This window comes from Saccostrea echinata, unplaced genomic scaffold (assembly GCF_033153115.1).
Source record: "Saccostrea echinata isolate AGI-Se365-2 ecotype Australia unplaced genomic scaffold, CSIRO_AGI_Sech_v1 ptg000009l, whole genome shotgun sequence".
Lineage (NCBI taxonomy): Eukaryota > Metazoa > Mollusca > Bivalvia > Ostreida > Ostreidae > Saccostrea > Saccostrea echinata.
The window spans coordinates 45116762-45137784 of NW_026889758.1; the positions used below are offsets into that span (position 1 = coordinate 45116762).

The 21023-nt window shown below is 33.5% G+C and overlaps 2 protein-coding genes across 2 annotated transcripts; one reads left to right on the forward strand and one right to left on the reverse strand.

Moving 5' to 3' along the window:
* Nucleotides 1-634: 634 nt before the first annotated feature.
* Nucleotides 635-11737, reverse strand: LOC133183797 (RNA polymerase II-associated factor 1 homolog). Its single transcript, XM_061318704.1, has 13 exons — nt 11623-11737; nt 10644-10736; nt 9963-10084; nt 7454-7520; nt 7226-7327; nt 5604-5709; nt 5367-5435; nt 4214-4317; nt 2685-2801; nt 2390-2515; nt 1893-1995; nt 1638-1719; nt 635-1267 (listed from the first exon to the last, which is right to left on the reverse strand). The coding sequence occupies exons 1-13, from the start codon at nt 11688-11690 to the stop codon at nt 996-998; spliced, it is 1431 nt and encodes a 476-aa protein (XP_061174688.1). The 5' UTR covers nt 11691-11737; the 3' UTR covers nt 635-995.
* Nucleotides 11738-11936: 199 nt separating this feature from the next.
* On the forward strand, nt 11937-20170 carry LOC133183798 (mediator of RNA polymerase II transcription subunit 29-like). Its single transcript, XM_061318705.1, has 4 exons — nt 11937-12110; nt 18083-18144; nt 19052-19136; nt 19863-20170. Exons 1-4 carry the CDS (start codon nt 11952-11954, stop codon nt 20076-20078), a joined length of 522 nt encoding a protein of 173 aa, XP_061174689.1. The 5' UTR covers nt 11937-11951; the 3' UTR covers nt 20079-20170.
* The last annotated feature ends 853 nt before the right edge of the window (nt 20171-21023 follow it).

Genomic DNA, 21023 nt, shown 5'->3' on the forward strand with positions numbered 1-21023 from the left:
GCATTTTCACTATATAACGAATAGAGCCCCACCCTAACACTAGAACCCCTGAACCAAGGAGCCGTGAAATTCACAATTATTGAAGAGACGCCCTTGCTCATCTTACATATATATGCACTATATTTGTTTGCTAAATACCCAGAAGCAGAGAGGATTTTCAAAGAATTAATGTATTTTCACTATATAATCAATAAAGCCCCTCCCCCACCACCAGAACCATGATCCTGGGGCCACAAATTTCACAATTCTAAAAGAGGTACCCTTGCTCCTCATAACTATGCATCTAGTTTATCTGCTTAACATCCAGGAGTTTAGAGAATTTTCAAAGATATGCATTTTCACTATATAATTAAAAGAGTCCCATCCTAATACCAGAACCCCTGACCCAGAGGCCATGAAATTCAAAAATATTGAAGAGGCACCCTTGCTCATCATAACTATACATCTAGTTACTTGCTAAGTATACAGGGGGAGAGTAGACTTTTAAAGAATTTATGCATTTTCACTATATATAAGCTAAGAGCCCCATCAACTCAGAACTTGGGGTCATGAATTTTATAATTTTGCTAGAAAACAGAGAGCAATAGGTCATCTAAGTGACTCAGGTGACCTAATAAACAAGCAAAATATGTACTTGTATGTATTATTTATTTTACAGCCATGAGATGCACAAAACATGGAGATGCTTGAAACAATGTACATGATAATGAATTTGTAATGTACAGCAAAATCATTTAAGATATATTTTATCTACCAAGACAATAACATCCTAAAAATACAAATTTTCTTTACATCTTTTTTCCCAGAATATGACACTGTTCACTTAATCACATAACACTTTCATTTTAATGGAACCCCAAAAATATTTTGGAAACAATATCTCTAACCTTGACAAGAACAAAAATTTCAAGTTTCTTTCAGACTTTTTAGAACAGTTACTCCACCTCTGAAATTTTACATCCCCTCCCCTTTGACATACAGTTCTCTGAACCATCTTAATTTTCATCAGAACTGCTAGCAGATCCAAAGATTTCCTCCTCCTCCTTCTTTGCACGGTCACTCTCACTGCCCCGGTCACTCTCACTCCGGGCTGGTGAGGGACTTCTGCTTCCACTCCGGCTGCGACTGCGTGATGATCGACTGCTGCTCCTGCTGCCACTTCTGCTGCGTGACGGACTGCGGCTGCCACTGTGTGACCTTGACCTGCTGCGGCGGCTGCCACTGGATTTGACACTTCCTGCTTCACTCCCACTGTGAAATTCTTCATCTAAATATGATAAAAATGAATAAGAGGTTATCAATGTCAGTTTATAAAATGTAATTATTTACACTGTACATGTATTACTTAACATATTTGAAAACATTTTAATGTTTATATATGAGTGCAACTTATTGGCTATGATTATAATGATGTACAACATACTTTTAGACAGTTCATTGTAGTGAAACAGTTAAACATACTAAACACATCGATGTTGATTGGCCCTAATTGACTTATAACTTATGTACATATACATGTAACTAGTGAAGTAGCATTTTTGATTATGAATAGGTAATGCTTGACCATCACATCACTAATTCCTAATTCTTAGGCATTAAACCAAACAACTGGTGATTAACTAATTTGGTTAACTAACCTGATCCCACCAGCTGTTCCTCCTGTATCTCTTCCTCTTCCTCCTCTTCTTGTTGAGGCTCTAACATCGTCAGTCGAGCATTCTGTTGGTCAACATTATAAACGTTATTTGGGATTAAAAATAATTTAATTGCAAGTTTATACACATTGTAATTATATGTCCCCGTGTAAAACTGAAGGCTTTCTTAATGACCTTAAAATTTTACCATAAAATCAAGGAACAGTAGTACAGAAAGGCCACAGTATACTGATTTACCTGTGCTGCAATTTCTCTTTCATTCAGTTCTCTATGTTTAACAATTAAACGTGATTTTGCCATTTGGGCACCTCCCACCTTTCTTCTCTTACTCAAGCGGACCCTGAATTCAAAGGAAGAAAGACTCATTAAAACCAGCAAACCAGCTTTATCTCATTTCTAGTATGCTTACTTAAGGGAAATCTACATGTAAATTCAAGAAACAAAAATAGGATACAAATCTCATCTAAACAAACATCCTAAACTGCCATTTTTTTCCTTCAAATTATTGCTCTCTGAATACTGAAAATCTTGTTTGATGCATGATTTAAACATCACAATCTAAGGTGATTAAACATTCCCCATGATAATGACAATGTAATTCAAATTATCAAGACTTCTCTTACAATGCACTGTTTTTATAAGGGGATTTTAAATTATAACTTGTAATTATGTTTTTGTAGTTTTTTAATGAAAATTTGGTCTAAAAATTTTCACATGTATGAGTTATACTTTACCTAGTTTCCAGCTCATTGTAATACATTCCATCTTCCCTGAAGACAAAGAAATATGTTTCCTCATATCCTCTGGAAAGTTTGTTTTTCACATTCCAATTGTATTCTCTGGCTAATGTGTAGTCATACCTAAAGAATAATGGTTAGAAAATCTAAGACGCACTTCCATCCTTAGAACAAGCCTTCAAGAATTCCTTTTTTCTAAGAGATAACAAAATTAACCTTTCCTCCAAGAACAAATTATCAACCAGAGCAACACAACTATGACTAAAATTAAAGACTAAGTTAGTAGTCATACTCTTCCTCAGCGTTGTAGTCAATGCCCTCCTCTGCATCTCTCTTCCTCTTGTTCAGAGTTTCCTCTGTTGGCAAAAAGTAGGCTACAAACTGCTCATTGTTTTCATCTACTGCACCTCTGAAAGAGAAAAAGAGAAGTGTATATATGATATGTAATGGTAAATGAATCTCAATGGTAAAGTTTAAAAAAACAAAAAAACAATTTTAAGTTTAGTTGGCTAGCACAAATGTAGTCATGTTTTCAATGGTCTGTTTATCTGGTCAAGCTAAAAGACAACTGAATAATTGAGACAAATGTTTAAATACAAAATTGAGAAAAGGTGTGCAAAATAAGAGGCCCACAGGCCACAAAGCTCACCTGAGTCACTTTTGGCACTGCTGTTCTTCATCAGCAGAATTTTAAAAAAAATCCCTCTATAATTTCCTAGAAATTTTGACTCATATTGTGGTCCATAATCTAGCCCTAAGGAGGCTGTGGCTTAATCAAAGTTGAATCCAAATATCAGTTGGAAGCTTCAATATCAATATGATCAACATGGCCCTGCTGTTCTGAGGAAGGTTTTTCTTCCCTGTATACATGCATTTTGTAAAATAATGATCTCTGATTTTGGCAAAACCTAACCCAAAAGCTCATAAGTTAAAAAAAAAAATTCCATACAACTTTAGTATGTTTTGCAAATTAATTTGATTTAGTGTGGTTTTGTCACTCTAAAAGATCTCCTCCTATACACTCCCTTGTGAAACTCTGATCCCCTGTTACTCCAGAGGGTCCTTGAACAGACTTAAATCTAAACTACCTAAGGATGCCTGCACATCAATGTGACTAATAATGGCCCTGCTGTTCTTGAGAAGAAGATTAAAAAAAAATCCTATATATTCCTATGTAAAACTTTGATCCTCCATAGTGGCCCCACCCTACCCCCTGGGGTCATGATTTGAACAAATTTGAATCTAAACAACCTGAGAATGCTTCCATATAAATATGACTAATCACTGCTTTGCTGTCCTTGAGAAGAGGATTTTTAAAGAGCCCCCCCCCCCCCATATTTCCTATATAAAACTTTTATCACTTTTTGTTGCCCAACCTACCCCTGCAGTCATGATTTGAATCTACACTATGTATGAAGCTTTTATATGTTTTATCTTTTCTGGTTTAGTGGTTCTTGAAAAGAAGATTTTTAAAGATGCCAATAAATTTTCACTTTTTCTTAATTAATCCCCTTGGAAGAGGATGTGGCCCTTTATTTGAACAAACTTGAATCCCCTTCACCCAAGGATGCTTTACGGCATGTTTGGGTGAAATTGGCCCAGTGTTCTTCAGAAGAAGTTGAAAATGTAAAAAATGTAAAAAGTGTTCAGAGGGTTGCACAGCTAGACAGACAGATAGACATCAGACAAAATGTGATCATAAAAGCTCATTGAGCTTTCCTCAGCTGAGCTAAAAACAGTAGTAAACATTCAAAGTATTTAAAAAAAATTACTACCTTCACCAAGCATACAATTTAGCAGTAATCCAGTAATCACACAAACCTTATCATGGCCTGTGACATTTCTTCCATCTGAGCAGGTTGAGGTCGACCTTTAGGTGCTGGGTCTGAATCAAAAATGACCTGGGCAAATGGGTGTTTCCATAGCTACAATGTAAATTAGTCAATGTTTCATTTTTTTTCAGCATGTGATTCTTCAGTGATACTTAAGCATTTGTAAACTTCTTGAACATGGAAAGTATTCTTAAAGGTATATGAAGAATATTTACAAGAGGCCCATGAGCCGCAATGCTCATCTAAGTCACAATGGCCCTGCTTTTCTTCATCTGCAGATTTTTCCCCTATATATTCCTATGTCAAACTTTGATCACAATTGTGCCTCCACCCTCTCCCCGGGGGTATTGATTTGGATAAACCTGAATCTAAACTACCTGCGGATGCTTCCACATATCGGTTCATATACATGACTAATCATTGTGGCCCCACCCTACCCTCAGGGGTCATGATTTGAATAAACATGAATCTATACTACCTGAGGATGCTTCCATATAAATATGACTTCTAATCATGCCTTTGCTGTTCTTGAAAAGAAGATTCTTAAAGATTTTTCCTATATATTCCTATGTAAAACTTTGATTGTCCCTTTTGGTATCACCCTACCCCCAGGAGTTATGATTTGAACAAACTTGAATCTACAACATGCAATGAAGCTTTTATATAAGTTTCATCATTTCTAGCCCAGTGGTTCTTGAGATTTTTGAAATATACCTTTCAATTTTCACTAACTAGATGAAATCCTGCTTAAGCACAGGAAAAAGAATTTTTTCCACTGGTAATGGAACAATTCCAATATAGCTAAATAGTTTCTACTGACAATTAATGACAGAAAGCTAGAAGAAATCCCCCAAACAATTCTTTGTTCAACATCCTGCAGTTACTGTGGGAGCAGCAGAAGATTTACTTCACCCCCTTGATTATTTAAGGGGGTGGGGGTGGGGGGTGTAAAGTTTCATTTAGCATCTTATTACTTATCATTTCACATCTTGTGAACCAAATATCTAAATATATATTTACAGCAAATATTTTATTCAGACAATTTCTTATTTTTTATAAATGGCTTTAGTAAAATGTGAACTCTTAGAATGGAGGTATGTGCACCATATACTATAACATACTACTTTTATGAATTAACTTACGTCAAAGTCTGGGAACACAGGCAATACTTCAACAGGGGTTACACCAGGCTTACTGTAGTGTTTAGTTATCTGTCAAAAAACAAAAAAAAAACTTAGTTCTTTTTTCAAGTGAAAATCTGCATATGCATGTATCCCCACGCATGAGCTCATTTTAAATACATTTTACTGATATTTACATGTATGTCAAAATTGATATCTTTTTATTAATGTCTTAATTAATGAAAACAGTGTCCTCACCTCTTCTTTAGCCTGTTCAAATGTTTTGTCAATGGCCTGTATCTGACTTGCTCTATCTTTATAAATGTCTTCATCTTTCATAATCTGTTTTATCTTAAATCCAACTCTACAAAACAGATTTCATTTTTCAATAACTACTATAAACAATGTTTTCCATTTATGTTAAGGGTCCTTCACACCCCATGACTTGTGACGTACATAAAATAAATAAAATAAAATAAAAAAATACATTTACTTCCGGTTTTATATAGTTTGTGCACTGATGATTTCCCTGGCACCCCCTGTAAGAGAGTCTTCTAAACGCTTCAGAGATGATGGTTTTGTCAAAGGAAAAGTATGCAGTAAACTGAGAGGGACACCCTAATCATAAACAATAAACACATGCCTGAGTGACATGGCATGATCACGGCATGACCGAAAGAAAAAGGTGTCGATTTTTTCAATAAAAGAACAGCAGACCTTTGAGTTTTTGTAGCATAATAATTAGTTATAACAGGCATATCTACAGAAAACGTTTTAGTTTATTTATCATGTTTATACTTTCAGACTACTCAATCCATTGCGATATCATCAACAAAGTCTGTTGCGAAAAGTTAATATCTTTGCACACTGAATTGTGCATTTCAATAACACCTATCTCATTGTGTGTTTATAGATATTGATAAATAGTGTGCATTTCTAGTTTTGCTCATTTATATCTGTCCTGTTCAGTTGCCAATAACAAGTAACTTGAGTATGATGATGTATGCAGAGACTTATCAAAGTTTTTTTTGAGTCCTGGGTAAAATGAAAGATCACTCTTAAAAGGAATTTTGATATCAAAGATTTTGAAAATATTTTTTCTAAATCAATAAGTTTGATTTTAATTCAATTTTTTGTTGTAATTTAATTCATTAATGTTTCTTATATACTATCGGGAGTCTTCCCTAATTTTTTCTCCATGAATCTTACAGAAAATAAGTTATATTTATTTTTTTATAACTTTTATTAATTTCATTAAAAAATATGTTGACTGATAAAATCAAATTTTTGTGGTTCTTTTCTGACCTTAATAATATAAGCCAGGAAAAAACAAAATTTGTTGTGCTACTTACTAAAACACGGTGGGGAAAAAAATCTTAAAACTTATGAAATTAATTTTTTTTTTAAATTATATAAATTATATTTCAATTCTTGGTCAGTTTTTAAAGGTTGATATGCGTGTTAATAGTAATGCTCAGTAATATGAGAACATAAGCTGGGGGTGTGTGGAGGACCCTTAAAAGCTGTAATACTCCAAAGTGGATTTCTTTTGCAACTATGGATGTATTTCCAAAATACTATCCGGGTACATCTATTTTTTCACACATGCAGTTACTTAATAACACAAAAAAATGTTACTGTATGCAGGGAAATTTTTACCCTAATTTTATTTTATCAAAAATGGGGCAAATTCAAGGGAGACAACATTAGCTCTCTTTTAACAAAACGTTGTATCAATAAAGTGGTTTGCATGTGTGATAGGATGAAAATAACTTGGTGTGAAAATAACCCTGTATCCAGGTAACTTAGAGCAATAGAAATTTTACATTGGTACACTTCAAGAGCATGTATTCAAAGCAACTGATAAGTACATCACTTACTTTCTTTCTGAGTTATCTGATTTTTGTGTGAATCTGTTGTATTCTGTGGAGATATATTCAGTTTTTCGTAACCAGGATACATTTGTATTGTGATGTCGAGACCTGCAAAAAGACAATAATATGCTAAACAAACTCGGTTTTATCCCTTTTATCAAAAAGTTACCTTTATTGATATGCTGATTATATGTATACTGATGCTAGTCAAAGACAATCTTAAATCACTCAAACCTCTTGGAATCTGTTGGTGTGTTAAGGTCTTCTTCCAATAGTCTTTCATCTTCTGGGTCCAAGTACACTGAAATTCCAATTAAATTCATATATCACAGTTGTAACATTTTTTCTTTCCAATTTTATCAACTATATTCATTTCAAGAATCATGTACAACATCTTTTTTTCTCGTTTAAAGTACATCTACAAGACTGCAAATGCAAATGTTACAAGTTACTAGATAAACAAGATGTGTTTGTGAAATACTGATGCTCCTGTATGGCAGCTTATGGCGAAGGTTAAAGTTTCTCAAATGCAAGTCAAAATCCAGGTCAAGAGATCAAAAAGTTAGTACCCAAAGAAAGGTCTTGTCTCGAGGTTTAAACCTGTGAAATTTGAAAGCCCTAGCTCTAACTGTTCAAAAGTTATGACAAAGGTTAAAGTTTTTTAAAAGTAAGTAAAAGGTCAAGCTCAAGGTCAAATGGGGCCCCAAGGGAAGGTCTTGTCAAAAGTGATACACATGTTCATGAAATGTGAAAGCCCTAGAACCAAACATTCACATGTTATGGCCAAGGTTAAAGTTTTTTTAAAGTAAATCAAACTCCAAGGTCAAGGCCAATTTTAAAATTGTTGGTATCCAAAGGAAGGTCTTGTCACAAGGAATGCACATGGGAAGTATGAAAGGCGTAGCAACAAATGTTAAAAAGGTATGGCAAAAATTAAAGATTTTCAAAAGAAGGTCAAACTCCAAGGTAAAGGTCAAAGGGTCAAAGTGGTTGGTATCCAAAGGAAGGTCTTGTCACAAGGATTACATATGTGAAGTATGAAAGCCCTAGCACCAACCATTCAAAAGTTATGGCCAAGAATAAAGTTTTTCGAAAGTAGGTCAACCTCCAAGGTCAAAGGGTCAAAGTTGTTGGTATCCAAAGGAAGGTCTTGTCACAAGGAATACACAAGTGATGTTTGAAAGCCCAAGCACCAACTGTTCAAAAGTTATAGCCAAGGTAAAAGTTTCATAAAAATTTGCAAAAGTGAGTCAAACTCCAAGATCAAGGTCAAAAGGTCAAATATAATGTTAGTACATGTATCAAGAAAGGTCTTGTCGCAAGAAATACACATGTGAAGTTTAAAAGCCCAAGCACCAACTGTTCAAAAGTTATGGCTAAGGTTAAAGTTTTTCAAAATTAAAGTAGGTCAAACTCCAAGGTCAAGGTCAAAAGGTCAAAGTTGTTGGTATTCAAATGAAGGGCTTGTCACAAGGAACACATGTGAAGTTTAAAAGCCCTAACACCAACTGTTCAAAAGTTATGGCCAAGATTAAAGTTTTTCAAAAAGTAGGTCAAACTCCAAGGTCAAAGGGTCAAAGTTGTTGGTATCCAAAGAAAGATCTTGTCACAAGGAATACACATGTGAAGTTTGAAAGCCCAAGCACCAACTGTTCAAAAGTCATGGCCAAGGTTAAAGTCTCATAAAATTTTGCAAAAGTTGGTCATACTCCAAGGTCAAAGTCAAATATGATGGTACCCAAAGAAAGATCTTGTCACAAGGATTACACATGTGAAATATGAAAGCCATAGCTCCAACCAATCGAAGTTATGGGCAAGGTTAAAGTTTTTGCGGACAAACAGACAGACAGACAGACAGATGGACAAAGCAAAAACTTATGCCCCTGAATCTTCAATTACGGGAGCATAAAAATTATACACCTACATGTCCATATTTTAAGAGCAGAATTTCATCAATCTTTAAAACCAATTAAGAGAAAAATCTATAATCAATTCAGGATGACTGTTTTACTTTTAGATCCATTCTTTTTTCCCCATACATAATCCATTAAATAAAGACAAGTGAAAAATTTATCTTTAGATTTTTTTTAATGAAAAATGGTTTCTGCATTGACATTGATTCTGTGGAAGAAGACAGCTTAGACTGAGTAAAATTGAAATTATGGTTCTTGGGTTTATTTTCTTAAAAACAGATGGAGGCAGGAAGCTTTTCCCCTCTTTAAGATTATATAAATTATATGCCAGAGGCATTTTTTTATTTATTTTTTATTCTGAAATTTTTTTATAAAATAAACAATGAAAATTCTTTCACAACTATTCTGAAGTCATTCTATAGGTATATTTAACATCTCACAAAATATATGGATATTTTTCATTTTTTGTGGACATAGCCTTCATGTCTATGTCTACACTTATACAAAATGACTACCAGAAGTGTAAAACTACAAGTAAATGAGGGTAGATTTTTTTCCCCGAATTGGTCTCTGCATTACCAAATTCCTAATTTATTGAAAATACAACAAAAAATTGCAATGAGGCTACTTGAAAACAAATGTGCAGGATCAAGAACCATAATTTCAATTTTATTCAGCCTTATATTGAGAATATTAGAAACATATAGGCACCGTGCAATTATGGATCTTTCCCAAAAGGTTTTCCCACACAGTAAAAGTACTTCTGTTTTTTGTTTTTACTTCATGATCTTAAGAGGCAATGAAAAACTGTTAACAAACAATACACAGACCTCCTGGTTCTATCCTGTATGTATCCGGATTAATCAAATCAATCGTGACACCAAGGTCGTGCTCTGTTAACAAGTCATATTTATAGCTTCGCTCCAAAGATGTTGGTTTGTATTCTACAAATCTAAGGGTAAAGGAAAACAAGTATTTCATTTTTTGTTATAATCATACATTGTATATGACTATATATATGGCATAACAGGAATTTTAAGCAACCATCTAACTTCAGTACACATATTATTATTTATGGTGTTGACACCCCTTCAAATAAAGGTTGCTAGTAGGTAAATCAATCACAAATGTTGACCTAAAAATAGAATTATTTCCCAAAATTAATTTTGTTTATAATAAATGCCCTCTTTCTGGATTAAAGTGTCGGTAGTAAAATTTATCATTATTATACAGTACACATAAATTCACAGTAAAACACTGCAAATGAAATTATATAATATTACAATTTTCGTTAGGAAAAGTTAGAGACAAAAAAAGATACTCAGAAAAAAATCATCTACATGATCTGAATAGATTAAAAAAATGTTTAAAATAAAATTTAATTTGAATGCATGCCGATTTCCTTGAGTTGTTACAATATTCGGGTGTGTGGTACAAATTATGGTTATAATTGATATCTAGGAATGAACAGAACTTTTGTGTTCGACTTGCACATAACAGTTGTACATTACCTGTTTGTTTCGAATGGGTATGTTATGAATTTAGGGTCAAATGGTATGTCTGGTAGTGTGTTGTTATATTTTACTCTGCATACCAACTCCGACCTGAAAGAAAGAGTATTCTTTTCAAAAGAAAAAACTGAGTAACATGCAAATCAGTTATAAATCTGGGACTACGAAGATTGGTAGTATCATGTATGTTTCTGTTCTACTCATTTTTAGAGCACACATATGATAACAGGTCTAGGAAAATCAGTATATTTAGCTATATAGCTAAATCTACCTATATAGCTTTATTTACCTATATAATATAGCTTTATTTAGCTATTTCAGAGTAAATTTCTGTTTTATGAAAAGCAGACAAAAAGTCGCATAATGAGGCAGTATTAGTTTTCAACTTTGAAATGGACTGAAAACAATTCACCAAAAACCCACTTTTAAAAATGTTTCTCCTTTTGTGCAATTGCAATCAAAGATCTAAAAGTTTTGGGGCTATGTATAACAGTTAATCTGTGAATAAGCAGCTACTTTAACAAAGAAAAGCAGTTTTGGTCAACAAGATAATTGATTGGTAAAAATTCAGCACAATGCAAGGCAATCACACTTAGTCATGTCTCATCGCACTTCCAGTAATGGACAGCTATCCAAACAATAGAGATGCATTTTTGGTTAAAAAGTGTTTAAAAGAGGAAATGTTTTTACTATCTATGCCCTAGGTTGTTTTTATCAAACCTTTTTAAATAAATATCAGCCATAATTTATATGCGACTTTTTGTTTGCTTTTCATAAAACAGAAACTTATTCTAAAATAGCTAAATAAAGCTATATTATATAAGTAAATAAAGCTATATAGGTAAATTAAGCTATATAGCTAAATATAGTGATTTTCCTGGACCTGGATAATATTGATAAAAATGAGAGAGAAAAGAAAATAGAAAGATTTATTGTGAAGACGAAATTTTCAGATTTTATGCTAAGTCTCTAACATTACCTTCTCTCTTGTCCAGGCCTTTTTCTATCTCTGTCCTCTCTTGGACCTGTTTGTACCGTTGGAGGCATTTTTGCGAGCTGTTTTTACCAACTTCACATTTCATTAATGGTCAGGCCAATCAACCAATCACCCAAATTACCCTGAATATTAATGGAACGGTTCATCCTGTAATAATATAGTTTGTTACACTTCATAATGTATTTATTTATCTAAAAAAGTACAAAATATAGATTCTTTTCTCCTATTATGAACAAAATCTTGTTTAGAGTTATCATTTTAATTTTTTAAATATATTTTTATTTTTGGTTGGGTTTGGTATCCAATTCAAGATGGCGTCCTCAGTCGAGCACCTGCGACAAACTGGAGGAAATCAGGCAAATGTTCAACATCCGCAGAATGCAGCAGCACAACAACCTGCCAATCAGGCAGAATGTGACCCTATCTACAGATTCAAGTTACTCTTACCCAGATTGAAAGAATCTTTGGTAGTAAGTAAAGAAGGAACTGAAGTATATTTTTATTAATATTTATATTAACTTCCAGTGCCTGTGTTAATTAACAAATAAAAACATGTGGAACGACTTTACTTTACTGGTCCCCAGAAAAATGCGCTTAAATACAGTGACGCCATAGGCGACTTCAACATATATGAGATCGCGTGAGTGATCAAAAAAAAATAAAAAGTAATATGTTGACGGCGCAACCATTATGGCGAGCGCAGATACCTTTTAGTTTTAATTTAGATCGGGCTCGTCAAACAGCACATGACATTTGCTACGTCTAGACTCTGACGTCATATGACGTCTTATGTATGTTGCATTACCAACTGAACAGTGCTAATTTTAATCAAGTCACAAGAACGTTTGATCTACTATTTATCTGCTTTATATCCATTATATCAAGGTGATTTTAAATTTTTGCCGAAATTTTGTTGCTACCGCGAGCGTTGTTTGCGGCGAGATGCAATTGGCTAAGCATTATGGGACCACAGGTAACTGCGGAAAAAAATTCATTTAGATCAATGTGTAAAGTCCGAATTTTCTCTTCACCCAGGCGTTGCTTTAAGAGCTTGCAGTGACGAGCGGCGCTTAGCGCCGCTCGCTGCACTTGCTATGAGGTTTTAAGCCTTTTTGAGCCCAAAATCGAATTCTATGGCTAAAAGTTTAGTCAGTGAAAAGGAGACAGAAAATAAATGTCAACGTAGCGGGTGCGGCACATACTTAGTGCCGTTTCTTTCGTACTTAGGCATTTTTTCATGTAAACAAACCAACGAGATGTTGTTGAAGCTGAATTAAAATCTTGCAAAAAATACAGAAGCAACTGAATTTCTTAATTTATCAAAATGAACAAGGCACTATCCCTAATCCCTGGTATGGTATGCGAGGACTAACCCAAATCTCCCTAGTGGATGCCCTAATCTCTCGGATGGATGCTAGACTAACCCTAATCAGACAAAAACTTGTGCAAGGACTAACCCTAATCTTTCAGGTCGGAGCAAGACTAACCCTAACCAGTCGAAAAATTTGCAAGACTAACCCTTATCGGTTGAGTGACGTAAATATTACATCATAGTGAAATGAGCACATGGATCTGGGGACTGGTAAGGCCAAAAAAAATAATAGTCTTGTTTCCTGCTACCCGACCTACCCTATTTTTTTGCACCCGACCCTAAAGTTTTTTTTTAAGTTTTGGAAGAAAAAAAATCGAGAATTTCCGGAATTTCATCGTTCTGTCACCGTAATTGGTTTCCATGTTAGCACAAAACAAGCATTTCATGAAATTCTTGTTTTAAATATGGACTTTCATAAAATACCACTTGAGTTGTGCATAAAAAGACATGAAATTCAATTTTAAAAGACAATATTGACCTGTGACATGTTTAATTTTATCTTGTATTAGTTCATATCCAAAAAATGCTGTCAGAAAAAAATAAAATAAAAATATAAAATAAAATAATTTTCCTACCTACGTACCCTATTTTTTTCAGGCTGGTAGCAGGAAACAAGACTGTTATTTTTTTTTGGCCTAAAGTAAAGTCTACGCAAACAATGTATACTGCTGCAGAAGAAATTTTCCCTTGTCTCTCATTTTGTAGGTTGAAGTCAGTTGAGTGACCAAACACTAGACAAATGTTTTGCCAATTGAATAGGGCTGGGACGATACATTTTTATACGCCCGTCTTTAGACGGGACGTATTATGTTATGGCATTCATGTCCGTCCTTCTGACCGTCTGTCTGTCTGTTAGCTTTTCTCGTGTCCAGCTCATAACTTTAATACTATTAGGCCTAGGATTATCCAACTTTTTCAGCTGATACTTCTTGGGTAGAAGGTGTGTCGCGCACTAAAAGTAGGTCGTTCTGACCTTTAATTAAGATGCTATGGCCAAATATGGAAAAATCCTGTCTGACTCATAACTAGAAAACTATTAGACTTAGAATCATCAAACTTGGCCAGTTTATGCATCTTAGATAGAAGGTGTGTCGCGACCTATTTCAAGGTCACCGTGACCTTTAATTTAAGTGAAATTTAAAAAAAAAATGTCTTTTTACTATTAAATTACACAATCCCAAAAAATGTAAAAGTGTTGCAGTATCCTTATTAAAAAAATGTTAAAATCAAGAAAATACTTATTTTTTTCATTAAATACTTTACAGCAATCTATAACAAATATAATGTTACAAGAGAAATTCCACCTCTCCTAGGGGTGTAATTATCAAGCACTGGTCAAGGAGAATTTTGATAACAGAAAATTGCATGTCAAATTAGAGAGAAATTAATGAGTTTAGTGTGAGGAGCTAACTGGTAGAGCATCTCTGATCAAGCAGGTGTTATCTATATCTCATGGGAATTGAGAGGAATCAGCCATGTTGGATTAAATAGTTTTTGTGGGCTAGCCTAACTTTTAAAATGAATTTGGTGAAAAGTAATTAAAACTAATTTGATATTGTATAATAAACCAATTTGATATTGTATAATTAACTAATAAATAAAACTAATTATACTCGGGGGGGGGGGGGGGGGGATATTGGAATTAGCATGCCCGTTGTCCATATGAATTGCAGCTTAAAACCAGTCTGACATTGAATCTAAAAAAAAAAACATCAAGTATTTCAAAAAAAAAAGTTTTAATTATGGTAGATAGTCCCTACAAATCTAAGAGTTAAGCAGAAACCTTATTAAAAATGTTGCATCAAGATTACAATTTTTTTTTCTTTTTATAAATCTTTGTAACAAATTGAAAAAAAATTCTTTGTTTTCAAATTTAATTTCAGAATGACATAAATATGCATTTTAATTGCACTACAAAGCAGATAGTGCAGATCCATTAATCCCTTGGGAGTAATGAGTGAACATGCATCCAGTTAAAGATTAATTAATGAGTTCAGTGTAGGAAGGCTAGCTCAATCATTTCTTTTAGAGGATCTAATCAAGCAGTTCTTATCTGTATCCTTTGGGAATTAAACAGAAGAACTGCTGGTCAGTTTATAGCATATGTCATTTGATGGCCAGTCTTTTATTTTAAAATTAATTTGGTATAGATTAAGTTGTTAAGACTAAATTCATATTGTTTAATATTATTTTCTTATTAAATTTTTTGAAAATATCAACTAACAAATTTCAGAGCATCATGTCTCACAAATATGAAAGATGTGTGTATCACTGTGTGTGTGTGTGTGTGTGGGGGGGGGGGGGGGGGGGGGATGCAGATGGGCATTTGTCAAGCTCTAACACAACCAGTTGAGGATCTATAATGTAATATTTGTTATAATTCATGCCTACATCACAGGAAATGTATAAACAAATATTATAAGGAATGGAAAAATCTTGGAAATCCGTGTATCAAGGTTGACTTGATTTTCTTGCACTCTAAACTGTTTGTGATAATTGAACAATATTTGACGGGCGTATCATGCTGTGGCGGGGCACTTTTTTTTTTCTATATCGATTCGTATCACAATAATTGAGTCATGATACGATATGTATCACGATATGTTGAATTGCTTATAAAATCTTTTTTTTTGTATTGAAATGAACAAAACATTTCTTCACAAATAAGAATGATTTATTCAAAGAAGTTGTATATCTTGTAAAACAAAATTAATATTTTGCACAAGTGGTGTTAATTATTATGTATTTCATATTTATATTTAGAATATTTTATTGTATATATTAATAAACCTAGAATGTTAAGTAAACAAAGAAAAATATAAATCAGAATTATTTTGCGATATTTCGAAATTTCTTCATACATATCGATATGCGTATCGTCCTCACACAAAATCGATATTATTGATATCTCGATATATCATCCCAGCCCTACAATTGAACTGATTAAAATGTTTTTGAAATCTGCTGCATCAACCAAATCATTAAAAGTTGACAGTCTTTTCCCTGATAACATTGTAAAAGGAAAGAAGAAAATGTAAAGCTGGAAAGGGAATCAAACCCCGGTCCCAAGTGAGCTTATCTGATCAAAGTTTGTCCAGTGTCTGTCTGTTGTGCATCTATAAACTTATCACATTTTCCACTTCTTCTTCAGAACCACTGGGCCAATTTCAACCACACTTGCAACTGAACAAAAGATTCTTGGGTAGAGTTTGTTCAAATGTAGGGTCACACCCTCTTTCAAGGGGAGATAATTAAGAATAAGTGAAAATTTAGTGGCCTCTTTCAAAAATCTTCTTCTCAATAACCAAGATGAAACTTGTGCGAAAGCTTCATTGCATAGTGTAGATTCAAATTTATTAAAATCTTGACCCTGGGGGGCTAGGGCAGGGCAACAATAGGCAATAAAGGTTTTACATAGAAATATATAGGGAAAAATCTTTAAAAATTTTCTTTTCAAGAACAGCAAAGCCATGTTAATCATATTTATATGTAGAAGCATCCGAAGGTAATGGAGATTCAAGTTTGTTGTTCAAATCATGACCCCAGGGGCTCGAGTGGGGCCACATAAGGCAATCAAAGTATTACATAGGAATACAGGTGACTCTCGATGGCTCGAACACCGATCTCTCGAAGTTCTCGATCTCTCGAAGTGAACCTCCGGTCCCGTTTTTTTCCCTCTATATAACTAAGCAAATTTACTTCCGATCTCTCGAATTTCCAATCTCTCGAAGTTCTCTATCTCTCGAACCAAGACCTGGGTCCCGTTACACACATTTCATTGTTTTTTACTCTCTATCTCTCAAAGTTTTGATTGCGCGTGTGTACACGCCAATCAAGCATAAAATTAATGCAGCTTGGACTTACCTGGATAACAGTGAACGCCTCGGGCTGGCATGGAGGTGCTAATTGGGTGTTTACATAGATGACACTATACCTGTGAGCATCCGAGTGTTGATAAAAATAATTAACTGGTTATAATTGGTAAATTATAAACGAATTGCTTCACAACTTATTTTTGACTTGACAGCGTGACGAAAATTTTTAGAAAATAATTTAAGAGGCGTGTCAATAATTTTCCATAGATTATGAAGTTTTATTAGAGTGTACATAATCCCAGTATGACAAACATTGCACAAGAAATCCTATCCCAAGAATTAAATACCGATTTAATACGAGAAATCTGGTAATGTACCCGATCAAGCCCAGGGGGTAGCCACACCGACGATTGCTATTCAGGTTTTATGTAATCATGAAATGAAAACAAATAAATATTGAAACTTAAAGAGATCGTTTTATTTATTCAAAATACGATCATTGTTGTTGAAATCAAGAGAATTACCTGTAAAATATGAATGAAAACGTTCAATGATATAATCAACATATACTTTCGGTATATATAATAGTAGAACAATGATGATCGGAACTGAAAATTCCGGATTTTATTCACTTTCTATCTCTCGAACCCCTCGATATCTCGAACTTTTCTTGCGGTCCCTTGAACTTCGAGAGATCGAGAGTCACCTGTATATAGTAAAAAATCCTCAAAATCTTTTCAAGAATAGCAAAGCCAAGATTATTCATATCTAGAAGGCGACATCCTTAGGTACACGTAGTGTAGATTCAAGTTTGTTCAAACCATGACCCCCTGAGGGAAAGGGTGGGGCCACAATGGGCAATCAAAGTTTTATATAGGAATATATAGGAAAATTTCTTTTAAAATCTTCTACTTGAGAACAACAAAGCCATGATTAGTCATATTTATATGGAAGCATCCTCAGATAGTGTAGATTCAAATTTGCTCAATCCATGATTGACCTCTGGGGCTTGGGGTAGGGTGGGGCCACAAAATACATAATCATAGTTTTACATAGGAATATATAGGGGGGAAATATGCTGATGGAGAATGACCATAGTTACTCAGGTGAGGGATGTGGCCCATGGGCCTCTTATTATTAATATCATAAACTTCATATGAAGTTATGTTGTGATATTTTTCTGAAGTAATCTCAAGTCTTAGGCAGCTTATTAGTTATTATGCATGTTTGATAAATGTTTTCTTTTTATTCTCAGAATTTAATGAAAATTGCCGGCACCTGTCTTCATCACAACTCACAACAGCTTGAGGATAGCATGTATGTTATTGTTGGTTTAATAATCATTGAGAACTTTAGGTCTTATATGACATGTATCTGTAAATATGAGGTAATTTGTTACAATTTCATTACAGGTAAATATTGATATTAAAGGTTTAAGATATATTGTAAACTTATAATGCTTATTATGTTTTTCTTGCCCACAAAGTTGTTCGGACAAATAGTTATCCCAATTTCATTGATTCTGCCCTTTCAGAATATATTTACAGCCATTGAATTATGATATGCTTTCATTTTATCTTTAAGAACCCTCTCTACACTGCACACTAAAGAGTTCTGATTCTGTGGTATTTTTCTGCAGTTAGAGTGATCTGCGCTTAGATCTAAATTCCAATAAATAGAAATTTACAGTATATTACTCAATTTGTAATCAATACAAGTATTCTTAACATTTTAAAAAGGTCAAGATAAATTAATTGAACATGTTTATATATTTACATATATTTTCTCCATGGAAGTAAACAACATTGATTTCTGTTCTCTGATACTGTGTTGTGTTTGAACATTTTACCTGGGGGTAAAATGCCACGTACCATATATTGAAAATTAAATATATAACCACAATATTTACTACACCTTTATTCAATATAATTTTTTCAATGTCCAAAAAACATGTTGCACTAGTGTAGAGAGGATCCTTAAGTGTGTGTTGTAATAATACATTAATATCATCACTGTAACCAAATTAAAAAACAAAACAAAATGAAAGAACCAAATAGACACACAAAAATTGTTTGCTAAATGGATTCAGACTTTTAAGCATCATATAACTGAATAATTCAACTGTTAATTACATGTGCATTATTTGGCAAGGAAATCTACTCCTATCTCATTATATCATTTTTTTTCTTAATTTCAAAACTAATAAAAAGTCTTGTTATTTTAGGTCAAGTGTTGAGAGCCAACTCCAGAAATTTGAAAAATCATTGGAAGAATTCTATTCAATGTGTGATCAAGTTGAAATTAGTTTGGTAAGTTTAAATATTCCAGCCATTTTTTTTTTTTTTTTCAAAAGGAACTTCTACCAAAAGATTGTTTTCTGTATTTTAATTCAATTATGGACTTTGAGGTGGTTAATTGCTTTGATATTGACCATAAAAATATCAAAAAATAACCAAGGTGAAGTCAAAACAATTTTTTTTCATCAAGAACATCTGTCACGGATAGGTTCTAAATGTCCATTTAACAAGTTTCAATATAGTGTCAAATCTTGATGATGATAAATAGTTAACTTTATGATTGTGATAATGAATTTTGATCCAGGTTGATGAAAGTTCACTGTGGAGGCATTACTTCTGATTTTGAACTTGATTAGTGGCATAATAAGGGGAAAAAAGGGAAATAAATGTTTGATGTTGAACCAAGTTCTTGTTGTGAATAATTATAATAATAGTCATTATTTACCCAGGATTACACAATTTAGCAAATATATTACCGGGTATTATGATGGTGGTCCTGCATGAAAACATATTTACGAAAAGTTAACAAGTTAACATATACTATATCTAAATATGAACACACAATATAAGAAACTCAAGCCCATGACATATATATTATCATTGTCAAGACTGGAATAGAAATAAATAAAGAAATAAAAAAATAAATTCAAAGTTTATTACTTTATCTAGTGTAAAGGAAAGTATCATATTATTATGTTATGTTGTTGAAGATGAAGAATTTCTTCTTTTATTACACAGAGACTTGCACTGGAGGGTAGTCAGTTGAATGCAGATACAGTAAAATTTATCCCTGCCTGTGTTAACATCCCCAATGAGAAAGGGGAGCTGCCATCGACACAGAGGATAATGCAATACCCACAGTATCAGGCCATTGTTAGACAACAGATCCACAGTGCTAAAGAACTTCATGACTTGTTATTACAATATGCTCAGAAAATAAGTTCAAAGACATGAGAGAGAAAGTGAGCAAGAGAGAGAGAGAGAGAGAAAGAGAGAGAGAGAGAGATTTTGAAGTTTATTCTTTGTATGTGAATTATGCTATTGAAAACAATATTTCCTGTTTTTTTTTTTTTTTTTGGGGGGGGGGGGGGTGCATTCTGCTGTTTTTTAATTTAAAAAAAAAAGAAATGAATGGTAAATGTCAGTAGTACATATATAATTTTGTGACTTTGCTTACAATTTGCCTAAATCTAATATGCAGATGCTGTTTTGAATCAAAATTATTTAAGCACATGCATAAACAAAGACACAAATAAATAAATAAAAAGAAAAGTGGAATATGAAAAATGAAGAAATTGTGTTAATTATACCATTGTAAAAATCAGGTTTGAAACAAGAGGCCCATGGGCCATTACTCTCACCTGAGTCAGCTTGGCACTGTTGTTCTTCAGAACAGTGGCCCCACCCTATCCACAATATCCATTATTTGAAATGAACAACTCTGCAATACTTAAGGGTGCTTGCATAATAAAATGACTAAGTTTTTCATTTAAAAAAAAAAGATTTTCTTTTATCCTCTATTATGGCCCCGCCCTAATCCACAGGTCATGTTTTGAAAAAAAAAAAATAACTTGAATCTACATGACCTGAGAAATTTTGCATAGATATATTACTTTTCATTGCTTTTAATATTGTTCTGGAGAAGAAGATTGTTAAAGATTTTTCCCTAATACAGTCGAGCCCTGTTAATCCAGACTTCCTATTCCCAAGCAAAATATCAAGATAAATGAAGCGTCCATATTACTGAATCATATCTTTTATAATTTGTAGATATATTATAAATGTTATTTCTTTTCCCCAACAAATTTTGTCCTGAAAGTGAAGAGTCAGATTATTGGCGCCCGGATTAGGGAGTCTAGCTCCACTATATTCCCATGTTAAACTTTGATCCCCCATTAT

Bases quoted from the DNA above. Each gene is read 5' to 3' on its own strand.
- LOC133183797 (XM_061318704.1), bottom strand. From the start codon at position 11,690: ATGCCTCCAACGGTACAAACAGGTCCAAGAGAGGACAGAGATAGAAAA. The intron at 5,710-7,225 runs GTAAGTGATGTA...TCTGTTTTGTAG, and splicing joins TCAGATAACTCAGAAAGAAA to AGTTGGATTTAAGATAAAAC. The intron at 1,996-2,389 runs GTAAAGTATAAC...CTTTGAATTCAG, and splicing joins TACAATGAGCTGGAAACTAG to GGTCCGCTTGAGTAAGAGAA.
- LOC133183798 (XM_061318705.1), top strand. From the start codon at position 11,952: ATGGCGTCCTCAGTCGAGCACCTGCGACAAACTGGAGGAAATCAGGCA. The intron at 12,111-18,082 runs GTAAGTAAAGAA...TTTTATTCTCAG, and splicing joins GATTGAAAGAATCTTTGGTA to AATTTAATGAAAATTGCCGG. The intron at 18,145-19,051 runs GTATGTTATTGT...TTGTTATTTTAG, and splicing joins CAACAGCTTGAGGATAGCAT to GTCAAGTGTTGAGAGCCAAC.